The 24456-nt window shown below is 47.7% G+C and overlaps 1 protein-coding gene across 1 annotated transcript in view; it reads left to right on the plus strand.

The window, feature by feature from the left end:
* The window catches only part of RBM20 (RNA binding motif protein 20), a 71131-nt gene extending 50924 nt beyond the window's left edge, over positions 1 to 20207 (plus strand). The window contains exons 9-13 of the mRNA XM_007941604.1: positions 2051 to 2152; positions 3231 to 3876; positions 5404 to 5538; positions 15327 to 15448; positions 20097 to 20207. Coding sequence (XP_007939795.1) covers positions 2051 to 2152; positions 3231 to 3876; positions 5404 to 5538; positions 15327 to 15448; positions 20097 to 20207 — 1116 coding nt within the window. The remainder of the gene's footprint in view (positions 1 to 2050; positions 2153 to 3230; positions 3877 to 5403; positions 5539 to 15326; positions 15449 to 20096) is intronic.
* The last annotated feature ends 4249 nt before the right edge of the window (positions 20208 to 24456 follow it).

The raw sequence follows: 24456 nt of genomic DNA on the forward strand, positions 1-24456 counted from the left end.
GCAGACATGGGAGGCCAGTCAGGAGGTAGTTGAGCATGAGCCCAGGCCCCTTGCAGGTATAGATAAAAATCACCTGGCAATCTATAAGAATCATCTGGGGGCCTTGTTAAAATGTAGATTCTGATTCATTCTGTCTGGGGTGGGAAGGCTAATTTTCAGCAGGGACTCAAACTGGAGTGAACCAGTTCAAGCCGTGGTTTCCCTTAAACTGCTGCTCTCACCTGAAAGTGATTTCAAGGCAAGGGACGCCCCGAAAGGCACCGCCCCGTTTCCTTTGTCTGCAGGAAGGATGCACAGGGGCCCACTTGGTCAGGGGCTTGGGGCTCAGCAAGGCTGTCCCTGCCTTTCCCCAGCTTGAACTGGAGTGAGTCTCCTTGTGTGTTGACTGAATACCTAGACATGGGGCTGCAGGGACTGCTTGGGAAGGGGGAGGAGTCTTTATTTTGATGAGAAAAGCCATGACTAATTTATTCAGGGAGGTGAAAATAAAGAAAAGCAGTCATCTATTGGTCAGAGCTGTGGGCTCCCACGGCTAACAAGATGTTTGTGGCTGCTCTATGCGGGAGCTCCCACAGGAGACACCAGCCAAGCTTGTTTCAGTGGAGTCTTCTGCCCCAAACACTGGAAAGAACAAGGGCTTGAGGATTTGAATGATCCGTTCCTGTCTGATAATAACTGGTTAAACCAGTCGGCCCTGAGCTTCCGCCCCAGCTGGGTCCTCCTCAGCTCAAGGGGTGTGTGTCTGGGTGTAAGAAATTAGAACTAGATTCGTTTACTTTGAACCACCCTCAAAGGTCTAGAAAATGCAACTTGTCTCTGAGCACATTGTGGAGTCGTCATTGATTTGGTGACCAAAGAAGTCATGGAGCAGTGTCCTCCAGAACTTTCTAAAGCAGAGATTGGCAAACCTTTTTCTACAAAGAGCCAGATAGTAAACATTTTAGGCTTTGGGGACCCAAAACTGGATATTATGTAGGTATTTATACAACCATTTTAAATGTAACCATTTAAAAATGTAAAAGCCATTCCTAGCTCATGGACTATACAGGAATAGGCAGGCAGGGGCCAGAGTTGGCCCACAGACTATATACTTTGCTTACCCCCTTGTTGTCTTCTTTGTTAGCTGCTGTCAAGTCCATCATGGTGACCCCATGCATGATGGAGCAAAATGTGGCCGGGGCCTGCACCATCTTCAGAATCAGTTGCCAGTTGGACCGTTGTGATCCATGGGGTTTTAATTGGCTGAGTTTTGGAAGGAGATGACCAGGCCTTTCTTGCTCGTCTTAGTCTAGAAGCTCCACTGAAGCCTGTTCAGCCTCACAGTAGCATGCAGGCTCCCACAGACAGATGAGTGGTGGCTGTGTGTGAGGTGTGCAGACCTGGACTTGACCCTGGGTCTCCTGCGTACAAGGCCAGAATTCTACCACTGAGCCACCGGTGCCTCTCAACCTGCTTTCAGCTGTTAAATTTCATAGACATGGGAGGTTACTGATTTGGGCTAGAGTGCTAGGACGGATAGGGCAACAGAGAGGGGAGAGGGACACCAACTGGGGACAAACCTCTTCCTACCCAGAAATGGCCTGAAGGTCATTTTAGATGTTTAAAACCAGGTCTGTTGGAGAGATCCACCAGGATGACTGTTAATCCCAGGGGCTGAGCCTGCCCAAGCCAATTCACCCTTGGCCCCTTCTGCTCACCTTCTTGTCTACAGGCTTTGATAGCTGCAGAACTACTAGTTTGCCAAAGATCTCTGCCCTCCTCTCTTCCACCAAGACATCAGGCCAGGCTTCAAGAGATTTCTCTGCCTCCATTTGTCTGTGTGGCCTTGAACAAGTTACTTAACCTCTCTGAGCCTCCATTGCCTCATCTGTAAGATGAAAATGTAATAGGACCTGCTTTTGGGGGCTTTTACGAGGATAAAGGAAACAATGTATGTGGAGTGCGCCTGGCTACTGTTGGTTGTGCTCAATGTTCTTATTTTTCCTTGGTGTGCCCTCTTTTCTCCGCTACTGCTCACTGTTGATTTAATTTGTTTTGTTCTTTTTTCAAGGCTAGAAAAGAACAGGAGGGCATGGAAGAAAGCCCCCAATCAGTGAACAGGCCAGAGAAGGAAACAGAGTCCTTGGATCCAGAAAGCACAAGGAACAAGAAGGTGAAGTTTGGCCCACATACTGGCAGTTTAGGCCCATCTGCCAACAGCCACTGGGGACCACGTCATGGCCCATCGAGTGGACTGTGTCTGAGACCCACCAGTGGCTCAGTCCTCCGAGCACTTCTTGGTGGGATGGCTTTTGCCTGGGATTGTCATGGGCTTTTTAGAGGCACTCTTTACCTGCACTGGCCTCTGCTTCATACTCTAGTGACTTAGCTGTACCTAGTAAGAGAAGACATGTGCCCAGAAAAGACTCACACTTCAGAGCCAAGCTCCCAAAATAGACCCACAGGTCTCTCAGGGGCTTTGGGCTCTTGTGTGAGGGCCCTGACCTGGGCAGGCCCAGACCCTGGGATTAACAAGATGTCTTCTGTGCTTGTAAAGATTATTTTACTTAATTAAAAAAAAAAAAAAATCCTCTTGGGCTGGGATTGCCACAGCAAAAAGAAATGTCCTTGGACCATGGCCAACGTCGTGCTTTTCCGGTCAGGAGAGGCTGGGGAAATGCGTATCGCCGGCAGGGAAGCTGGTCTGCTGGAGCTGTCTGCTGGGTCTGAGGGCTGCTAAGGAGGCCAAGGGGAAAGTTTCAGGAGGGGTCCAGTGTGAGCCCTGACTGTGGAAGTTTCACCCTTGCTGGGAGGAGAGCGCTTGGGGGCATTTTGGGGTGGACTTTGCCCCAGTTACATTTAGTGATGCCCCAAATGCAAGGAAATAGCTCCAGCAACCTGATTTATCTGGAGTTTTTAGCTTAATCTTTCACTCATTCAAAAACAATTTATTGAACACTTACTATGTGCCAGGGGTTGAAATTCTTTGTGTCACTTTAAACGTGATGGATTAAACATGAAGGGCTTATTTTAGATCTTATGTGGTTTTGAACCTCAAAAGATGAATCAGTGATGGGGACCTGAATAGTGTACAGCTCCCCACTGCCCAGTGCTTGCTTGTGGCTAGAAGACTGCTGCTCAGAATCTCCCTGGTTTGAAGGGTCCTGGTGATAAGGTTTGCATATTCTGGTTGAATACCAGGGCCCCATTCCTAAGCCACTCCTTGACCACCATTCTGCATTTTTGTCCAGGAGCATGATTGGGACAGTGGAAGCGAGGCAGAAGGGGAGAGCTGGTACCCCACTAACATGGAGGAGCTGGTCACAGTGGATGAAGTGGGGGAAGAAGATTTTATCATGGAACCAGACATCCCAGAGCTGGGAGAAATTGTGCCCGTTGACCAGAAAGACACACCGTGCCCAGAAATGTGCCCCTGTGGGACGAACACCTTAGACCTGGACTTGGCCAAGGAAGAAGTCAAGACCATGGGCATTGGGACTCCCGAAATCAGCCTCGAGTCGGTCAAAGAACTGCCTTCTGCTTCCGGGAGCTGTCCCAGTGACATGGACGTGGAAACGCCAGGCCTAAATCGGGATGCTGAGCAGAAGCCAGCTGAATGTGAAACAGGCTACTCACTGGTGGCTTCAGATTGCCACGAGAAAGAGGCCACAGGAGCAGAGAGCACAGATGTTTGTCTGGACCCTGCAGTCCAGCAAATGTCTTCCCCCAAGCCAGCAGAGAAGAGGGCCCGGCAGCCTAGCCCGGTTCTCGATGACAGCAAGCCCAGGGGGACCCCCGAAGACGGGGCTTGTGAAAGCAGCCCCCTGGAGGAGAAAGCCAGCCCCTCCACTGACACCGACCTCCAAAGCCAGGCTTGCCACGGAGTGCTGACCCAGGGTAACTAGCTCCCCTTTTTCTCATGTGCGGTTGGGTTGGTCGGACAATAGCTTGCTTAAAGAAGTGTGTGGGCATGTGCAGGCTGGAACAGACCTCAGTGAGGTTTTCACTAGCAGTCAGGCAGGTGCAGAAAGTAATTTAGTCCCAGAGACAAGCTTCTGAAAGCCTGGTTAAACTGTTAGAGCATTTAGGTGAATGGTATCAAGGAGATCAGGTAGGAGGCCGGAAGTTGGCAAGAAGCAAGCTCAGAAAGGATAGTGTTCTCTGAACTTAGGGGAGCCCCCAGATGGACTCTGACAACCCAAATGAGCTTGAGTTACCAGCAAAACAAGTGGGGTCAGCAAGCAGCCTCACATGTCCAAGGCAAAGGACCACCCAGACTTACTCTGAGGCCTGAGGGAGGGTGTGGGAATGTGGGAGGTGGAGAAAGAGAACGGGAGAAGGCGTGAGGGGCTCCCAAAGGAAGGGTTTGTTCCCCTTTTACTACCTCAGACCCATTTGTCTACAAGGTCTGGTAGTGAAATAAGATACGTCCCAGGATCTCCTCCACCTCCCTTGGAGGTGATGTGCTGTCGCTGCCCAGCACTGTGACATCATGAAAGAGAGTGAGTTTAAAATAAACTGGGCCAGGTCTTATCTGCCAAATGGAAACTAAGCTCCATCAAGGACTGGGGGGGGGGGGGTCAGGCGGAGGAGGGAAGGCTAATAGCCCTTATGGCTCTCACCTTGCAAAGAGCGAGAGAGTGATTTGAAGGAAAACCTGCAGTGCACCAGAGGCTGAAAGAAAGAGGACCAGAGCCAGGGGCAAGGAAATAGAGGGGCAAGTCTTGAAAGCAGACATTTCAGCCCGGTGCTCTGGGGGCTGCCAGGACTGCTAGTTCATCCAGAGGCTTGGGTTTTTCTTCTCGAGTCGGGCTGACCTGAGCTGTTTTTCACCTGCATAGATCGAGGTCTCCATGGAAACTCGACCATGACCTGCCTCCTTGTTGCTAGAGAAACCCTGAGGCCCAGGCTCGCAGGGGTAAAGGAGGAGCAAAATTGTCATTTTACTGGGGTTTTGCTGTGTTAGTGGCTTATTACTTTACCCAGTGTTTCGAGTTCATAGCAAATGACACTGCTTGACAAGATTGGAGTGAGAATGGCATTGCCTTCTTGCCAGCCCCCCTGTTCCCATAGATGTCAGCATAGTTTTTGTCCTTCAGTAGCTCTTCTGGCTGCAGAGACAAAATGATACTGAGTTGAGGGGTGTGGGGGTGGATCATCTCAACTAAAGGCACCAAAGCCCCTTTTCCCGGGACTGAATGCACAGATTTGCCAGGTTTTATTGTGTGTGGCATCTTTTGGGCAGTGGAAAACTCTCTTTAATGATGGCACTTTGGTTTTAATTTGTGGTTCTCTTCCTAGCATCACGTTATTGAGCAGCCCAAGTGACAGTCGTGATCACACAGTACAGGAACGCGAATTGCAAGGCTTTTTTTGAGGCATGGCCTGTTCCACTAGTTCTTTTCCTTGGCTCATGTTTTGTAGAAAACTCCAGGTACTTGGAAACCAAATCTCTGGACACAAGGTCACCGGAATACACCGAAGTAGAGCTGAAACAGCCACTTTCTTTGCCTTCCTGGGAACCAGAGGATGTGTTCAGTGAACTCAGCATTCCTCTAGGTAGGTGAAGTACACAGCTCTTCCTGAGAATTCAGCTGCAGGAAATGGTGGTTCCATAGGAACATCTAGGAGCATAAGAGGTCTTTGTGTCATTTGTTGTTGTTGTTTGATGTTTTTCATGTCTGATGCAATAACCTAGACGTGCAAAATGCTACTTTAAAGTTTCTTGCAATTTCAGTCTCTGTTGATAGACAAGATGCCCCTTGGGGCCAGACCTTAAAGGGCACTCACTGGCCTGGGACCCAGAGCTAAGAGAAGCTAGTTTTCCCCTTTTGGAATGCTTCGTTGCTGTCCTCACAGAGCCTCTAAATTCAGTCCTTGTTCAGACCTGGGAGCGGAGGCCTAATGGCCTCCATAGAGTCAACAGAAACAAACCTATTTTGTGGTTGTACTTCTCCCTGCCTCTTGCCCCCATCCTGCCCCAAACAGCACTTCATTCTTCGTCTGTGAGAGCCCAGCTTCTCTAGGGTAATGATGTTGCACAGACTGTGTTTGGGGGAGACCGTGTGTGGTTGATAAAGGGAGCACTGGGCAGAACGTTACTGGACCCTGCTCTGCTCTTCGCATCTGCTAGGTGACTGTGTCCTCAGAGAAGGCCGACCCCTTCTTGAGCAGGCGTCGCCAGTTGGGCCCGATTGGTGGTTGTCAGTGTGATGTGGGGGGGGTGTTAGAATCATCCAAGACTCATCTTCAAACAGGAGAATTAAGCCAGAGTCACCGGGTGGGGAACAAAAGTACTTTAGGAACGCCTCCCAGGAGGTTATGACACCACCACTATCCTAGCGACTGCCACTCACACCCACACCATCCTGGAGTCTTTGCATTGACTCTGAAAGGAGACAAAGCAATGACACATAGGAGGAGGAGGAGAGCAGAGAATTGGGCCTCAGTCGGGAAGGTGTGGCAAGGAAGGGCCAGAAGCTGTTAGATGATGGCTGATAACCACAGTCTTCTCCTACATGGGGTGGGCTAGTCACTACAGAGGGAGCTCTGGTAGCATAGTGCCCAAGGCACTTGACTGCTAACCAGAAGGCTAGAGGCTCAAACCCACCAGCCACTCCTCGGAAGGAAGGTTGGGCAATCTACTTCTGTAGTGATACTGCCTCGGAAACCCAAGGAGGGGTCACTATGAGTTGGGTCCGACTCAACGGCACGTAACAACAGTCATTACAGAGGCTCACCGTTTCCATCCAAGTTTCTGTTTTTCTTTTTTTAAAAAATCTCTTACTCTTTCTTTCCTCTAAATATGGCATTTTCATAGAGTCAGATTTGAGAGCACACTTCTCTCCTTTGTCTCTTAAGGGGTGAATTTGCACAGCATCCCCCAGGACAAAAGCTTAAAAGAAAAGAAAAAGAAATGCTGCCCTTTGAATGAACTGAGTTGACTGCATGGATATTTTCTGTTTTGTTTTATTGAGATGAAATTCACATTTTAAAGTGCTCAATTCAGAGGCATTGGGCACATTCACAGTGTTGCACAACTTCTGTCTAGTTCCAGTACATCCTTATTGTTCCAAAGGGAAACCCCAGCACCCATTAAACAGTTACTCCTGTTCTTCCCTTCCCCCTGGCAACCAACCACTCGTCCACTTTCTCTTCCTATGGATTTGTCTGTCCTGGATGTTTCATATAAATGGAATCATACAATATGTAGCCTTTTGTGTCTGGCTTCTTTTACTTAGTGATATTTTTAAAGTTTACCTATGTTGTACCATGTATCGGTACATCATCCTTCTGGGTGTTTTAACCCTGGAAGACAGTTGCAAAGGCTGACTGTTAGGAGAAAGGTATGCCAGGTGGTTCATTCATACCTACAGTAAATATTTACTGGAGGACATGGTACTGTGCTGGGAATGCTGGGAAAACCCATAAATGTTCCAGGAGTCTCTTGTCCTCCAAAAACTTGGAATTTAATTGACACACAAGCAAAAATGATGAATAAAATTCTGCTTTCTTATAAATAGTGCTTTTTTGTTCCTTTATTTATTTGCGCTGCAAAAAGTATGAACGACAGAAACAAGAGTTTATTAGTGGTTCCCAGGGGCTGGGGAAGGGAGATAAGGAGTTATTTATTGCCTGAGGGGGACTGAGTTTCTTTTTGGGTTGAGGAAACGTTTTTTGAAAGTAGATGGTGATGGTTGCACAACATGGCGGATAATTATTGTCACTGAATGGTACACTTCAAAATGGTTCAAATGGCAAAATTTGTGTGATGTATATTTTACTAGAAAAAAATTTAAGTATGCAAGATTATGATAATTGAAAAATAAAAACTATGCAACATGAACATTAAAAATTGTCTCTCTTCCCTCCAGTCTCTCCCCAGCCCCCAGAGGTAGTCTCTGTCCTATCCATGGGCAGTTTTCTTCCCATACCACCTATTTACATTCTGTTCTGTGATTTGCATTTCTCAAGTAACACGGGTCATAGAGGTCTCTTCATGTTGGACTGTAGAAACACATTCTGTCTAATCACTGCAAAAATTCCATCTTGAAGATGTACCATGCATTGCTAACCCATTTCCCTACTGATGAACATTTAGGTTGTTTGCAACTTTCTCTCTCTCTTTTTTTGCCATTATAAAAATGCTATAATAGCCAAGTGTGTATTTTTTTTTCATTTACTATGTAGGCACTATTCTTAGTACTTTGTGTATAGTATCTCTTTGAACCCTGTCAAAAACCCCTGTGACTCTTCTTCCTCTCTCTTCTTCCCTTCTTCCTCTTTCTTCTTCTCTTCTTCCTCTTTCTTCTTCTCTTCTTCCTCTTCTCCTCTTCTTCCTCCTCTTCTTCTTCTGTCCTTCGTCAGTGCAGGCGCCCTTTCACCTCTTTAATAAAATCTCCTGTTGGGTACCCTGGTGTGTGGCGTGGTCGTTGAGTGCCAACGGAGCTCTAACATTGGTGTCAGAAGCGGAATTGCTGGTGCCCCCGATTCCTCATTGGAGGGTCCAGAACCCCCATTCCTCCGGCACTCTGACCTGCCCCCCAGCACCCGCGACCATCTTCCTTGGCACCTTCCCAGCAAACAACACCGGCAAATCATCACCTTCACCCCAGCCTGGGTCCCAGAACACCAGATGCCAAACATGTTCAGCCGACCCCTGGGAGTTGACACCTTTAGAAGCCTCTTCTTTGAGGACCCCTACATACTACAAATCACCAACCAGGCAAAACAACACAGCTTCTCTGAAGTTGAAGCAAAAGAAAACTGGTTTTTGTACTACAAGAGACAAACTCCAGTGTGTGTACAGACTGGAAGGCCCCACTTCCAAAGACGCCGCGCCCCTCACCAGCAGGCAGCAGCTCCAGAAGATTGACCTTCGCCCCTTTTCCCACAAAAGCAGGCCCTTCTTTTTTTATTTCCTTTTAAAAAACCAAAGAGGGGGAATGTTAGAGATATGCCACGCCATCTTGCATGGCTTTTCCGGGTTCTTCTTCATTCCCTGCTGCCCCACCCAAGGTCATGGGTCAGTTAAAGGAAGTTGAAACTGAGCTTCCTGCAAGGCGCGAATTTTAAAAGGCAACATAGCCTCTGATAGGTTAAGACATCTTCCCCCAGCTCTGATGTACAACCTCCTAACCCCAGGTCTATATAAGACCACCCTCTCCCCTGCTCTTCTCTCTCTTCCTCTCTTCTTCCCTTCTTCCTCTTTCTTACTCTCTTCTTCCTCTTCTTCTTCTTCCTCTTCTTCTTCTGTCCTTCCTCAGTGCAGGCGCCCTTTCACCTCTTTAATAAAATCTCCTGTTGGCTAAAAAAAAAAAAAAAACCCTGTGAGTTAGGTAATATCTTTATCCCTGTTTTGCAGATAAGTAACCTGAGTTGCAGGGTCACAAAGCTAATGCTTGGCAAAGACTGGAGTCAAGGTTTCAAACCCCAGTCATCTGACTCTAGCACCATGTCCTCACCCTCTGAGCGTCTCTGCCGTCCACACAGCTTGCTCAGTTCCCTTTGTATGTGTGCCAGCATTTCCGTAAGACAGCGTCCTAGCCCCAGGGGGTTGTAGGGCCATACGTATTTGCATTTTTAATTTCACTATTGCTACTAAATTGCATTCCATAAAGATCATACCAGTTGTCATTGCCACCTTGTATGAAGATTCCCATTTCTCCAGGCCCTTGCCAGCATTGCATGTTAATCATTCTTTCATCTTTGCCAATCTGTTAGGAGGAAAATGGTATCATATTAGTTTTAACAGTTCTATTAAGGTATAATTGATGTACAATGAATTGTAATTATTTAAAGTGTACTATCTGTTTTGATGTATGTATATACCTGTGAGACCATCACCACAGTCAAGGTAGTGAAAAGATCCATCACCCCCAAAATTTCATTATACTCCTTAGTAATCTCTTTCTCCCTATATCCTAGCCCACTGGCAACCACTGATCTGCTTTTTGTCACTAAATATTAGTTTGCATTTCCTAGAGTTCTTATATAAAGGGATTCATACAGTATATACTCTTTTTTGGCCTCATTTCTTTTCCCCAGCATACTTGTTTTGTGACTCATTCATACTGTTGGGTGTAACAAGAATCTGTTCCATTTTATTGTTAAGGAGTATTGCATTGTGGACATGGCTGTTCCACATTTTGTTTATCCACTCACCTGTGGATGGACATGTGGGTTGTTTTCCAGTTTGGAGCCATCACACATTGCACTCATTTCTCATCTTCATTTAGCTCTGCGCCCTCTTGTTGCATTGATTCCCTGGGGAGGGCGGCACTGCTGTTTTCTGCATTTGACAGGTGAAGAAACTGAAACCAGCAATTTCCTCGAGCTCACAAAGGCAGTTCAGGTCTGAGCGCAGTTCAGGCCCGAGTGCAGTTCAGGTCTGAGCGCAAGATTTCTGATCTAAGGCCGCTCTGCCCTCCTTTTTTTCCAGTTCACACAGCACAATGTAGGAAAGGCCATTTTGTGCAGTGGTTAAGACCACAGACTGGAATCTACCTCCCTGGGTTCAAATCCCAACTCTGCTACTTGCTGGTAGGGTGATATAAGTTAAATTCAGTTTCTTCATGTATAAATCAGGGATGATACTAGCTGCCTACATCTTGGAGTTATTTTGAGAATTAAATGAATGAATACTTATAAGGTTTTGTGTTGTTGTTGTTGTTATGTACCGTCGAGTCAGATCTGACTCATAGTGACCCCTCCTTGGGTTTCCGAGGCAGTATCGGAAGTAGATTGCCCCAGCTTCCTTCCAAGGAGTGGCTGGTGGGTTTGAACCTCCAGCCTTCTGGTTAGCAGTCAAGTGCCTTAGGCTACCAGAGCTCCCTATAAGGTTTTAGAACCTATCAATACTACTGCCCCCCCCCAAAAAAAAACCAGTTGGCATTGTGTCAGTGCTGAGCTATGATGTGTCAGAGTTGAACTGTGCTCCGTAGAGTTTTCAGTGGCTGTGACCTTTCAAAAGGAGCTCTGGTGGCCTAGTGCCTAAGGCATTTGACTACTAACCAGAAGATTGGTGGTTCAAATCCACCAGCCACTCCACGGAAGGAAGACCGGGCAATCTATTTCCATAAAGATTTACTGCCCCGGAACTCCACATGGGTTCTACTCGATGGCAGTGAGTTTGGTTTGTTTTTTTGGTGAACTTTCAAACATAGATTGCCAGGCCTTTCTTTCAAAGTGCCTCTGGGTGGTTTTGAACCCCCAACCTTTCCGTTAGTAGCCAAACACTTAACCATTTATACCACTCAGGGATTCTCAGTGTCTACCAATAGGATATCTGTCTCTTGCTTTTTTTAAAATTCATTCATGAAATATGCTTACTGAGACCTGCTGTGTTTCCTCTCACTGTGGCTGCATAATTTTTCTCCCTCCAGGATCCATCACTGTTGGCAAAGAGACATCTAGGGCTGGAGGAGACAACTTTCAGTCTGTCCCTCTGGAGAGCAGGGAGGCTAAATGAGGACTGCTAAGGACTGGGGTACACCATCAGGAGGAAGGGAGGCGAGGTCCCGTCGTTCAGGGAAAGGCTGTTATTGAGGTGGGCACAGGGCTGGAAAAGGTACTGCCCACGTGTGTCAGGTTGGTTCTGGGGGCTCTCAGCCAGCGTGGGCCTGCCAAGGCCTGTCCTTCCCAGGGCCCAACGGCATCACCTGCTAAACGCGAGTTCTCCATTCATCCACCCCAGGTTTACTAGGATGACAGAGTTATAATTACCCTCGCCCAGGAGCTATTATTAGAAGTCAAATGCAGCTTTAATTATCCTACTTAACAGAGCCTGGAATTGGGAGGGCCAAGTGGCTCCATAACTTGTCAGGACTGGGACAGTTTTATCTTGATGCTACCGCTTCACTTCCCCTCACATTCCAGAAGCATCATGAACTGGTGGTGTGGCCATTGTAGTGCCCACAGAAACTCCAGTAGCTCAGGGACGAGTTACCAGCTGTTTGGGGATTCTCCCCGCCCAGGCTGCTTCCCTGCCTGGTACTGCCCCTGCCCACCATTCATCGGTTTGTTGTACTTGGGTGGCTTGCGTGTTGCTGTGATGCTGGGAGCTATGCCACCAGTATTTCAAATACAAGCAAGGTCACCCATGGTGGACAGGTTTCAGCAGAGCTTCCAGGTTAAGAGACTAGGAAGAAAGAACTGGCAATCTACTTCTGAAAACTAGCTGGCGTCAACCCTATGGATCAGAACAGAACACCCTGCTGAAGAAGATGAGCCCTGTGGTTGGAAGATGCTCAGAATACAGAGTGGCTACAGTAGGTTCCAGCAGCTCAATGATCATGAAGCTGGCTCAGGATTAGGCAATGCTTCATTCAGTTGTATATGAAGGAACCATGAGTAGGAGCTAACTTGATGCCAATGAATAGCAACACTACCCCTACAAGCAGGACAGGGCAGGGAAAGACGTTGCTGCCGAACTCGAGTCTGGGTTCTGCAGGTGGCCTTGGTGAAAGACTGAAGAGTGGAGAGACCCATGCCAGGGCAGTTGGTCCCTATAAAAAAATGTTTAAGTGTCTGGAGACTAATATTTTTTGAGCACCAAGCAAAGAGATAGTTGCTTCCCCAGTACCATTTGTGGGATTATTTTGCCTGTTTCACAGATGAGAAAACTAATCTCAGAGAGGCCACCATGTAATAAAGGATCTGGAATTCAAAATGAGGTCTACTTGACTCTAAAATGCATGTTCTGTCCACTACACTGTGGCGTCCCAGCTTCCCTTTTGAGGCAGTGGACACTTTGTCAAGTGAAATTTCACCCTGCACGAGTGAGAGCCATGCCAGCTGGTGGCCCCTGGGGCAGCTGCCTGACTCTCAGGGCTCCCAGGACAGAGACTAGATAGATGGTCCTTGAGAAATCTAGAAAGACCTGCAGGCCTCTGCCACTCACCCTATTCTCTGTTGCCATCCACTCGATTCTGATTCATGATGTCCCTGTGTATTACAGAGCAGAACTGCTTCATAGGGTTTTCTTGGCTACTGTCATTACTGAAGCAGATAGGCAGGCCCTTCTTGTGCAACACTGCTGAGTGAATTCGAACCACGAACCTTTAGGTTAATAGTTAGCCACAAACCATTTATGCCACTGAGGGACCTTTCTGTCACCCTGGTACCACCCGGCTGGTCAATCTGCAGCATCTTGGGCAGGATGGAGAGGGTGTGGCTCTGACGACTGGCCTGCGTAAGCTCATTGTGCTCCACGCCCCTCCTCCCCAGCCCTGGCCTCCTTTGGGTGCTTTTCTGCTTCCAGTTTCATTCATCTTGTATTATGTGGGCCTCTGCTCCCTGCAGAGAGGCAGCCTGGGGAGAACCATTGTGCAACCATGGAAGACAGAGGCGAACCTTACTTAATGCTTATTTATCCTCAACAATTCGGAGCCTGGGCCTGTTTGTCAGCTGGAAAGATGAACTGACCGTCCCCAGGGACAGTCGTCCCCAGGCATAGCCAGGCCACTTTCCTATCCTTTCTAGTGAAGGTAGGAGGAAGGTGAAGCAAGGAAGGATGTAGCCTCCCTCTGGACAGCTGGGTCTGGGGCGAAAAGTGTCTCAGGATTTGGCAAGCTGCACTGGTGGCCAGGAGGCCCCTCCCAAAGGTGGCTGCTGCAGACTGTGCCCAGGGCATGGGGGCTGGTATGTGGTGGTCAGAGAAAGCCCAGCTGAGGAGGCCAAGGCCCAAACCCCAACCAAGCAATCAGTCCCAGCAGCCTGGGCAGGCCTCCCAGGCTTCCTACTCCCCCTCACAGAGACCTGGCCCTCCACACTGACAAATGGCTTTTTTGAAGGGGAAAAATGTTCTAATTACAAGTCTAGGCTCCTTCTCTATGGTAGGGTCTTGGATGCACTTAGCTCAAGCTCATGGGAGAGAGGAGAAAGAACATGAAAGAAGAGGAGCTGGGACTTGGTAGGGACTTGGGGGTCTCACACAACACTGTGGAGGTTGGCTTGGGTGCCATTGTTTATGGACCCCTGTCTTCCTCCCTGTAAGAAGTTGCTGTTCCTCTGTATGACCCTCTCTGAGCCCTTTCTCTCCTGCTACATGTGGCCAGATTTTAGTCCATCCCCCATTGCAGCTAATAAGAGGGGAAGTCAGGGCTTTGAACAGTTCAGCCCAGTTCAGTCATAGCCAATGATGACCAGAACAGACCTGAGTTTTTAAAATGTGGGTGAACTGGAATGTTAACTGGAACAAAAAAATGATAGGTCAAAGCTCTGCTAGACACCTAATCTCCCTCTTAGAAAATAAAGTCATGCACATTACATAGCAACCAAATCTCTTGACTCACCAAATCGAAGACAATGGTGCCCTTCTCAAAGATGGCAGCCAACTGTGTGGCTTTGAAAGTGCATGGCGCTCCACGGTCCTGGCAGTAATCCAACGTCATACATCAGGCTCCAGAAAGGGCTTACTATGCCTCTTCCGAGTCTTCCCTTCCACAACTTTGTGCCATAATTTTTCCTGTTCTGGTTAGCTTTCCAGATTTTAAAAGTTCCAATCTGTTCTGGTTTCACTTCATCAACCATGACTGAACCAGCTCTAACTGGTTCGAAACTCTGGGGGAAGCACCAAGCGCAGCTGAATGGTTTTGGCTCAAATGGGGACAGCCCCAGCATCTTGGAAAGTAGGATCTCAGAGCTCTCAGGGGTTAGCATTCTCATTTTCTTGCATCAGACATCCTGCTTTGCAACATCCCCCTCCAACACACACACACTCTGGCTGGAGCTTCACACTCATGTGCCTGGTAAGCAGGGTGTGTGTGTGTATGTCTTCACACACACACACATCCTATGTATAGATAAATAGTGTGGAAAAAAATATTTGGATTGTTGTGATTCTGGGCGATTTTTCCTCACTTTTATTTATTTTAAAAATTTTCTTCAATGAACATAATTCTAAAATAAACAAAACTGAGAGAATTCTTCCAGAGCCCTGCTCACGTCAGCTGGAAAGAGTGGTACAGGGTGGAGAAATGAAATTCAACAAGTGAAATGTCAGAAATTGGGAGAATTTTCTTCCTCTGATGTTCCCTGGAAGCAGTGTGATAGGAAGGGCTCTGGTCCTAAATTCCCAAAGGCCATTGCCGAGCAAGTAATTGTTAGGCATGCCCCCCTGTTCTACTGAGTCCTTCCCTGAAATTGACAACCACCTATGAATGAAGTGGGTGCTAGTCTTTTGAGCCTGTTTTGCAAATGCGGAAACTGAGGCTTGGAGAAGCTAGGTAGTTAGCCAAAGTCAACAGCAAGTGAGGGGTGGAACTCGTCACTCCTGTTTCCACCCATGCCACAGGGGCCTACCACTGCCTTTCTAATGCCCGCCTATCCATCCCTCATCTTCCTAGGGGTGGAGTTCGTAGTGCCCAGGACTGGGTTTTATTGCAAGCTGTGTGGGCTCTTCTATACAAGTGAGGAGATGGCGAAGATGAGTCACTGTCGCAGTGCTGTCCACTACAGGAACTTACAGGTAACAGTCACTTCTCTTGCCCAGCACCCCATGTGGGTCCCCAGCTTCCATGCTCAGGCCAGGCATCAGGCTTCCTGGCAAGCTTGGCCCCACTTGCCTCTGTTTCTAGCCCCCACTGTCAAGGCCCACTCAGTTCCCCAGGCACATCATGCTGTTCTCTGCTTCCGTGAGTTTGATCTCCTTCAACTACATGAGACCTCCTACTCTTTAGACCTCACTCCACCAGAGTTCTCCCAGGTACAGTCAGAATGAGCACCTGTCTCTATGTTAGTACTTAACTGTTCTACGTGGCTTGGTTTTTTCTATCTGCCTCCCTCCCTTGCCTGTGAATAGGGCCAGTGTTCACCTGCTTAGGGGGAGACCCTCTCCAACAGACCTGACTCTTCTAAATGCAGGTATTGCCCCATGTTTCTGTGTCCCTGTTTGTTGGAATAAAAACCACACTTATGTTACTTTTAGTTGTTCATTCATTCCACATATGTTCATCACAGGCATATTAGTGCTAGACACTGTTCTAAGCACTGGGGATTAAAAAAAAAAAACCAAATCCACTGCCATTGACTCGATTCCAACTCATAGCAACCCCCAGTGGGTTTCTAAGGCAGGAAATCTTCATGGAAATAGATTGCCTCATCTTCCTCCATGGAGCAGCTGGTGAGTTTGAACCACTGACCTTGTAGTTAGCAGCCAAATGTCTTACCCATTATGCCACAGAGCTCCTTAGAATAGAACAATGAAAAAAAACAAACAAAAATCTCTGTCCTCATGGAGATTTCATTCTAGTCCAGGAGACACACAGTAAATAAAATGAATAAATTAGTATATTAAGAGGTGACATATGAAAAATACTCCATATACCATGTTTTATCTAAACTAAGATATAATTAGTTATAAGACATAACACTATTTTTGATATCTACAAAAAATGTTGCAAATTAAACAGTGACATTCCATTGATTGTAAAACACATCTCAATTTTAAAACTGTTAATGAGTAAATAAAATCGTGTCTTAGAATAAATAAAATAGGTGATATATTTTATAATATATACCTAACTACTAATGTACCTTAGAGTTTGGTTTTCATGTGTAGACTGTGATTCAGTAACTCAACAAAGTCCACCGAATGAGAGGCCCAGGGGTCTGTATCGGTAGGCACCTGCAGTTTTTGTTACAGGGAATCAGACTAGTTGTTGGACTTCAACTTGAGAAGCCCCTGGTGGTGGCAGCATACCACATTCCAGATGGCCATGGCTGCTGAGACCCATGAGTGTGAGTTGCACAGTTAAAGAGCTGCTGGTCCAGTGGTTCTGAAGCAGGAATGTGAACTAGAGTTGCCTGGGCAGTTTTTCTAGCATACATCTACTAGGTCAGATTCTGTAGAAATTGGGTGGGGCCTTGGAATACATAATTTGAGAAAGTCCTCCACACTGTTCAAATGTGTCCTCCTAGTTAAGCAACTTGGGAACTCTGGTAGCGTAGTGCCTAAGGCACTTGACTGCTGACCAGAAGGCTGGCAGTTCAAACCCACCAGCCAATCCTCAGAAGGAAGTTTGGGCAATCTACTTCCATAGTGATACCACCTCGGAAACCCAAGGAGGGGTCTCTATGAGTCGGGTCCGACTCGAGGGCACATAACAACAACAGTTAAGAAACTCAGATGTACAAACTCCTGCACTTTTTAATGGCGGAAACGGAGGCCCAGAAGAGGTGTGTGATTTGTCCCAGGCCATGCAGATAGTGACCTGGGGCCAGATCACCTGGTTAATCACTTTCCTCTTTTTACTCTATTAAACTGGTCTTGCAAACTGAGGCCTGTAAGTCATGGTCCAGGTCATCATTTACAAGGGTCTGTCAATGGCGGTGCCCAAACTCAGGTCATTTAAGCCTCTTGATTTCCCTCCAGAGAACTGCTGTTAGCAAGGCAGCCATGGGGCCAAGGCCCAGTGTCTCCTGGGGAAGGGCGGTCTGAGAGTCTGACTTGGCTGGCAGGGCTAGTTCAAATTGGACTCCACAGGGCCAACTGAGGGTACTTGTCTACCCTGAAGATGTCATCATCCCCACCCCAAGATGAAGCCTCAGAATGGCAGGGCTGGAGGAGGGCTTTGAGAGCATCTTGTTCAAGTTTCCTCCTGCCAACCTGTGTCTTCAAAATGCAGCTTCCTAGGCCCCATCCTCGGAAGGAAGGTTGGGCAATCCTACTTCCGTAGTGATACTGCCTTGGAAACCCAAGGAGGGGTCGCTATGAGTTGGGGGGCCGACTCGACGGCACATAACAACAACAACAACAACAGGCCCCATCCTGTACACACTCATCATTCTCTCTAGGGCTGGGCCTGGGGGTCTGTATTTTAAACAAACCTTTCCAGTTGATTCTGATACTCACTCAAATGTGAGAACCCTATCTCTCATCCAGCATTCTACCTGGTTTGTATAGACCCTAGGAGACCACACAGCTCAAGGTCATTCATGCAGTTAGGAAGAGTCAGAATTGGCCAGGGCCTCAAACTCCAAATCCAGTATTTTTCTGTGAGGGCTGCACTGTGATCTGGGCCAGGCCCCGGGCACACTCACCTTCTCCCCTCAGCAGGCCACCACCTTTCCTGTGATCCCCAAGCCCCTCAGGCCCAGACACTGGCTCAGCCCCTCACACTGGCCAACCACAATTCACATTTCCTGGGCACACCTGTTGGGAAGCTGGAACCTCCACCATAGGCTTCCCAATAGGGTTTCTGTCAGTGGCCTTGGCACCATACCTCTGTCCCCACAGCCTCGCCCACCCCACCCCAAGTTACTCGTGTGAAAAGTAAAGAATCCAGACTAGAGCAGTAGGTGCTGACTGATGCCTAAGTCAGGCAACTTGTAAACTTAGCCCCCACCAGGGGGCCTTGGGGTAGGGTCAGCACTGCTCTGTGGGTCAGGGCAGGGGAACGGAGCCTCTGTCCCCTCCTGCCGGTTGTGGCTGAGAGGTCCTACCCGGAGTGATGGGAACAAGCGCAGTCAGCACTCCTATTGGGACAGTTCGCTGCCTAAGAACACGCCTGTGCCCAGCGGATCTATTCACTTACCTTCCTTAGCATGCATTTCCCCCACCCTGGTGGTTGTGGCAGTTAAGCACTTGCTGTTAACCTCACGGGGAAGACCTGGCAATCTGCTTCTATAAAGATTACAACCAAGAAAACCCTATGGGGGCAATTCTGCTCTAACACATGGGTTCGCCATGAGAGGGACTGACCACCACCTGACAACAACAGTGAGCTGGGGCCGGAGAGGCTAGGCTCCAGGTCAGCAGCCTTGCCCCAGGGTCCCCGTTTTGCCCCTCTCTCTCTCCCTCTCATGCTGCACCCACCTCTGGAAACCAACCACAGCTTCTTCTACAGAGCCTGCAGGTAAACCCAGCCGCACATCACCTTGCCTGATCTTCAGAATCATTCTGCTTAACAGATTACAGTCCCAGGTTGGCTGGGAGAAGTCGAGTGACTTTCCCAAAATCACATGTCTGGCAACACTGATGATAAAGGCCAACATGAAAACAAAAACCAGTTGCCACTGAGTCAACTCTGACCCATGCCAAACCCATGTGTGTCAGAGTAGAACTGTGCTCTGTAGTGTTTTCAGTGGGTGACCCCCCAGGAGTAGACTGCCAGGCCTTTCTTCAAGGTGCCTCTGGATGGACTTGAGCTACCAACATTTCCATTCGCCACCAAACTACTTAACCATCGGCATTACCCAAGGGCTCGCAGTGTTTATTTTGTGCCAGGCGTTGTGCTAAATGCTTTAAGCTTTCTAATTGACTCAGACTTCGCAGCAACCTTATGCGGTATTATTGTTATTCCCCTTAAGATGTCTGCTGATTTGCCTGGTCAGAGCTAGGATTTGAACCCAAGTCATCTGATGGCAGAGCCCACACACGTAACCAATGCCCTGAACCTAAACCAGGCTCTCTGGCACAATCAGAGGACCCCTATTGGGGGCCCAGCCAGTTTCCTGATCTGTCTCATTGTATTGAATGCAGATGTCCCAAGAGCATTGATCTGGACAGGCTCCCAGTGCTTGGCTCAGGGCCACTCATAGCAGTGAGCATTTAGGGGTGGGGTGGAGACACCCCCAACCATGGAAACAGACAGGAAGGACCTCAAGACCCTCAATCTGCCAGCCTGCCCTGACAGGAAACAGGTTGTTAAAACGCCTCAGATGTCAGGCTGTGGTTTTCATCTTTCACAATTGCTGTAGGATGGCCTTCACTCCTCCCCCTGCCACCCCTTATCCCCCCCAAGAGCACTCACTGCCTAGAGACTGGGGTTTTTTTCTGGAAAACAGGCAGAGGAGTTGTGAGGATTAAACGCATTTGTACAAGTAAGGCAGCTAGAACAACACTTGGCATAGATCAAGGGCTGTGGTAGTGTTGGCTATTCTTAGTATCTGTACTTTCTACTTTTCCTGCACGTAGTACTTGTAAACTGGCATGAGAGGAGGAAGCACATTGCTTAGTGTGGGGCCTGCATCCCCAGATGAGGGGACAGTGGAGCAGAGGGTGTCCCACCGGGCGCACATGATAGGAAAGGCAGGCCAAGCACACCCCTGTCCTCTCCTCTCCAGCCAGGTCACTGCTGACCTCTGTCCCTCCCCTTTTCCTCTTTCCACCACAGAAGTACTTGTCCCAGCTGGCGGAGGAGGGCCTGAAGGAGGCTGAGGGGGCGGGCAGCCCGAGGCCTGAGGACAGTGGAATGGTGCCACACTTCGAGAGGAAGAAGCTCTGAGTTCTTGCCGCTGCTGCTGCTGGAAGGTGGGAGGGGAGGGCCTGCCGAGGGGTGCCTTCCCAGCCTCCCCCCAGGACAGGAGGAAGGAAAACACAGGCTGGGCTCGTTGTTGAGTTCGTTCTCACTCATTAAAACGCCCCTCCGGTGTCTCTAGGGGCTGGGTCACCCTGGCATGTCCAGCCTACTGAGGGCCACCAGCCGCCTGTTTGTTGACTGTCTTGTTGCACTTACACCGTATTTCAATTAACCTTTTTCTCTCTTCCCTGCTCTCTCTCCCTCTCTCTTCTTTTGTGCCAAGGGTCATTTCCTTTTCATAAAATGCAGCTTCTCAGGGATTTTCACAGTGTTCAAATTCTTGATAGGGTGTAACAAGTCAGTCCAGACTAAATCATCCAAGGAAAACATTTAGCAGCATCTCCTGGGTAAAGAGAGCCACTTCTGAGATCTGCAGTGGTTTCTCGGCCTGGCGTCCTTTGCATGGGAGAGCTAAGTGGGGGCTGGCTGTGCAGGAGAGGGGCACCAGAGTAGGTCGTCAGTTGTCAGAAGCCAGGAATTGCTTCATGAGCCTCTTCCTGCAGCTGAACCATCTTTTTTGAAAAGCCTCTGTTTTAAATAACTCTTTCAACCTCTCAGTTAGTCTAGAAGGCCACCAGATTCATACCATAAAGGAAAATTAAAGGAATTTCAAGGAGAAAGAAAAGAGCCTTTCATGTTAGAAGCTCTGATAAGGCCCCCCAAAACTAATATCCCCACTTTTGATTTCAGGAAATGTGAGGGCTTATTCTATTCCGGACAACAAATTTGATATAGAGTCACTTTAATTGAAAATGAAAACAAGCATCTCCCTCCAGCTAAAACAGTAGTTGTATGAGCTTAGGTCGGATATTGGCCTCTCTGCAATGAGTGGCATTGGTTCAAGGAACATAAAAACAAGGAAATGGCATCTGACCTTGACTCAGCCTTGGTGCCTGCACTCTGGGGAACAGCAGCCTCACCATGATGGAGGGGAGGTGCAGCTGAAGAGATAGAAAGCTGCAGGACTGAAGGGCAGCATTTGGGGTTGAAGGCTCCTCAGGGTCCATCCTTGTGCAGACTTGGATATCAAAGTATTATGAAGGCCAGGTGCCACCATGCTTCTGATGATAAGGGAGGTCAGTGCCTTTTGGCCCCAGATGGACCACAGAATTAGTCTGATGTTCCACTGGAAGGGTTTTGAAGCAAAGGTGCCTGGTAATGAGGCCTGGCAACAGCCTTTGAGGAGGCCTCAGGAAGGTGGGCAGGGAGCTTGGTGCTGTTTTCTCAAGTAAAATACTACCCTGAAGGCACTCAGTGATGAAAAACAAAACAAGGAAGACAACTCACTCTCCCCTGAGCGGATCCTGTTTCTGTTTCTGACCACAGGCAGGTACACAGGGAAGGGCTTGTTTTTTGTGTTTTTTCCTTTTTTATGGTGGGTAAGAATATACCACACATTCTGTCTTTCGAACTAATGGAAGAAGAGTGGAAAGATTATCTAGTTCAACACTGATGTTTTTATCAATGAAGAAACTGAGGCACAGAAAGAAAGAAATGTGGACCATAAACTAATCTTGTGTGAACCTTGAGGTAAATGGTAAGGAAGAGGAGAGAATTCCTGAGAACCTGCAAGAGAGAAGAGTTAGGGCAAGTACCAGAGGAAAGCAGAGCTGTTCGGACATGTGGGAGAAGTTGGAAGAAGCCAGAAACTTGAACTCTTCATCAAGCGATTTGGAGGCCTCGAGAAGTTTGGTTACTCAAATAGAGTAAGGTCTGAAGATTGAGGCTCAATCCAGACTGTTTCCTCGTTGACTCTGGACTCCAGTCTCTTGGAAAACCTTTGACCCCATATGGCTTTTTCCCACTGGAGTGAAGTCTGGGGGCAGCTCTGGCCTCCTCACTGAACTTTGCTAAGAAAAGCCTACAGCCGCCATCAGAGACTGGAACTGTATATTTTCAAAGAGGCTAGTAGCAGAGTGGGAGCTGACCTCACCAGCTCATCCCCCCCTCAGTGGTGTTTCCATGGAAATCCTGACAGCCTTTCACACAGTTGCATTCTTCAGTAATGTAATGGCTCCCTTGCTGTAGATGGACCTTCTCCATATTGGAAAGCTGGGGAGAAGACCTGGGAGGGAGAAAGGGCAGGCTCTCTCTCATTCAATCCAAGTCTTTAGTTTTGACAGCATCTAAGATTCTCTACTAGTGTGTGTGTGTGTGTGTGTATACATATACATATATATATATATATATATATATATTTATTTATTTTTATACAATTCCATTGGCATGGTCCTTCAATGACTATATAATTTGCACTTTTTATCCCTGTCACACACAATGCAGTATTAAGGGCAACCAGGAAAATACTGTTTTTGTTTTTTAATACTGGTTTCTTGTTTGTTTTTTTTTTTTCTTCAGTGTTTGTCAGCTATTTTAAATCTCTCCTAAAAGGTTACTCAAGAGCAGTTGCTGCTTTGAGCAACAGATTGATTTGTACCCTGGGTTAATATAACAAAAGGCCTATGTAATGTTCATTGTAAACACCTGAAATAAAGTATGTTGACAGTATCCCCAAAGAGTTTGATAAATCTGATGTTGGTGTGAGCATCAGCTGTTAGGATTGAGGTTCTCTGTTCTTGGACAGTGTGAGGCTGTGATCTGTTCACTTATACTTGAACTGGACCAGAGTTGGGTTTTTTTTTTTTTTTTTTTTTTTTCCTTTTTCAGCTTATAAGAAAAACACTTGTTAATTTAAGTTAGAGCTTACAAAGTATTGGAATTTATTGAGTATCCTATAAATTGTCACTACTTTTCCTGATCTGCATAACTGACCACAAAGTGTTTGTTTTTACAAAAGGAAAATAAAAAGATTTTTAATAAAGAGGATTTGAAAGCTTGTGGTGAGTGGCAGTGTGTCATTCAGGAAGTTGGTTGGGGGACGTCACTGTAGACAGTGGTTAGGATTGAGTCCCTCTCTGAATCTAGATGTGTTAAAAGGGTTTAACCAAAATAATAATAATACCCAAACCCACTGCCATTGAGTCCATTCCTACTAATAGTGACTCTTTAGGATACAGTAGAACTGCCCCATAGAGTTTCCAATGCTGTGAATCTTTACAGAAGCAGACCCCCTCATCTTTCTCCTGCAGAGTGTGCCTAGTAGGTTCAAACTGCCAACCTTTTGGTTAGTAGCTGAATGCTTTAACCACTGTGCTACCGGAGTTCCTGTCAAGGGTTTAACAGGATGAAACAGCTTCTGCTTACAGCTAGGTTGGGCCACTAGAGAAAACCAGAAATTCTTGGGGGTGAGCCACGAGAAGCGTTGAGTCTTAAGGACCTTGTGAATAGAAGAATGTCATGATCTGGTTTAAAACTCCTAGCTTTGCTCCCTAAGGTGCAGTGGTGGTTCCGGGGTAGAATTCTCACCTTCTGTGCGGGAGACCTGGGTTCAGTTCTCAGCCAATGTGCCTTGAGCACAGGCCCTCCCATCTGTCCGTGGAGGCTGGTGTGTTGCCATGATGCTGGACAGGTAGCAGCAGAACTTCCAGAGTCAGACGGTCCAGGCAGAAAGGGCTGGGGATCTACTTGGCCAGATTAGCCAGTGAAAACCCCATGGCTCCTGAATCTGTCTGCAACTGATGACAGTGATGGCAGCGTTTTGTTCTGTTTTGCGTGGGGTCGGGCTGACCTGACAGCAGCCCTTGCTCACCCGTTTTCCTAGTGACTGAACTTGGGTTGTCTTGCATCAGGCCATTTCTGGTGATTCCATCTCCAATAAAGATGAAGACCTGGTGGTCAGTGCCGTAGTGGAAATACAAGGCCCACACACCTGTTAGCCCTGGGACTTCCTAAGTTTCTACTACTTGGGTGATGATATTAATCACCTTCCTGCATTGTTTCAAGGTTAATTGCTGGTGAAAGCATTTGGTATGCTGCAAGGTGGTGAATCTTGTTTGTGTTTGCAGTCCGTCCTCTGGACAACAACCCTCTAAATTAAAGTGACTCTTAAGTTCTTTTTCAGTCATTTCTTGTCTCAAATCAAGGACCCAGTTGACCAGTCCTGTGAGTCATCCTGAACCTTCTCTGGACCCTTCTGTCTTGTTGGCAGTGTTGCTGAGTTGGTTGGGAGGGGCCGGGCCGTCTGGATCCAGAGGGCAGAGTGGGGTGGCCTGTAATTACTGAGTGCAGATTGTAAATCTGAGGAAAGTTCCTGCTGGGCCTGTTGTTGCTGCTC

Source organism: Orycteropus afer, unplaced genomic scaffold (assembly GCF_000298275.1).
Source record: "Orycteropus afer afer isolate SDZICR_OR568_19922 unplaced genomic scaffold, OryAfe1.0 scaffold00082, whole genome shotgun sequence".
Taxonomy (NCBI): Eukaryota; Metazoa; Chordata; class Mammalia; order Tubulidentata; family Orycteropodidae; genus Orycteropus; species Orycteropus afer.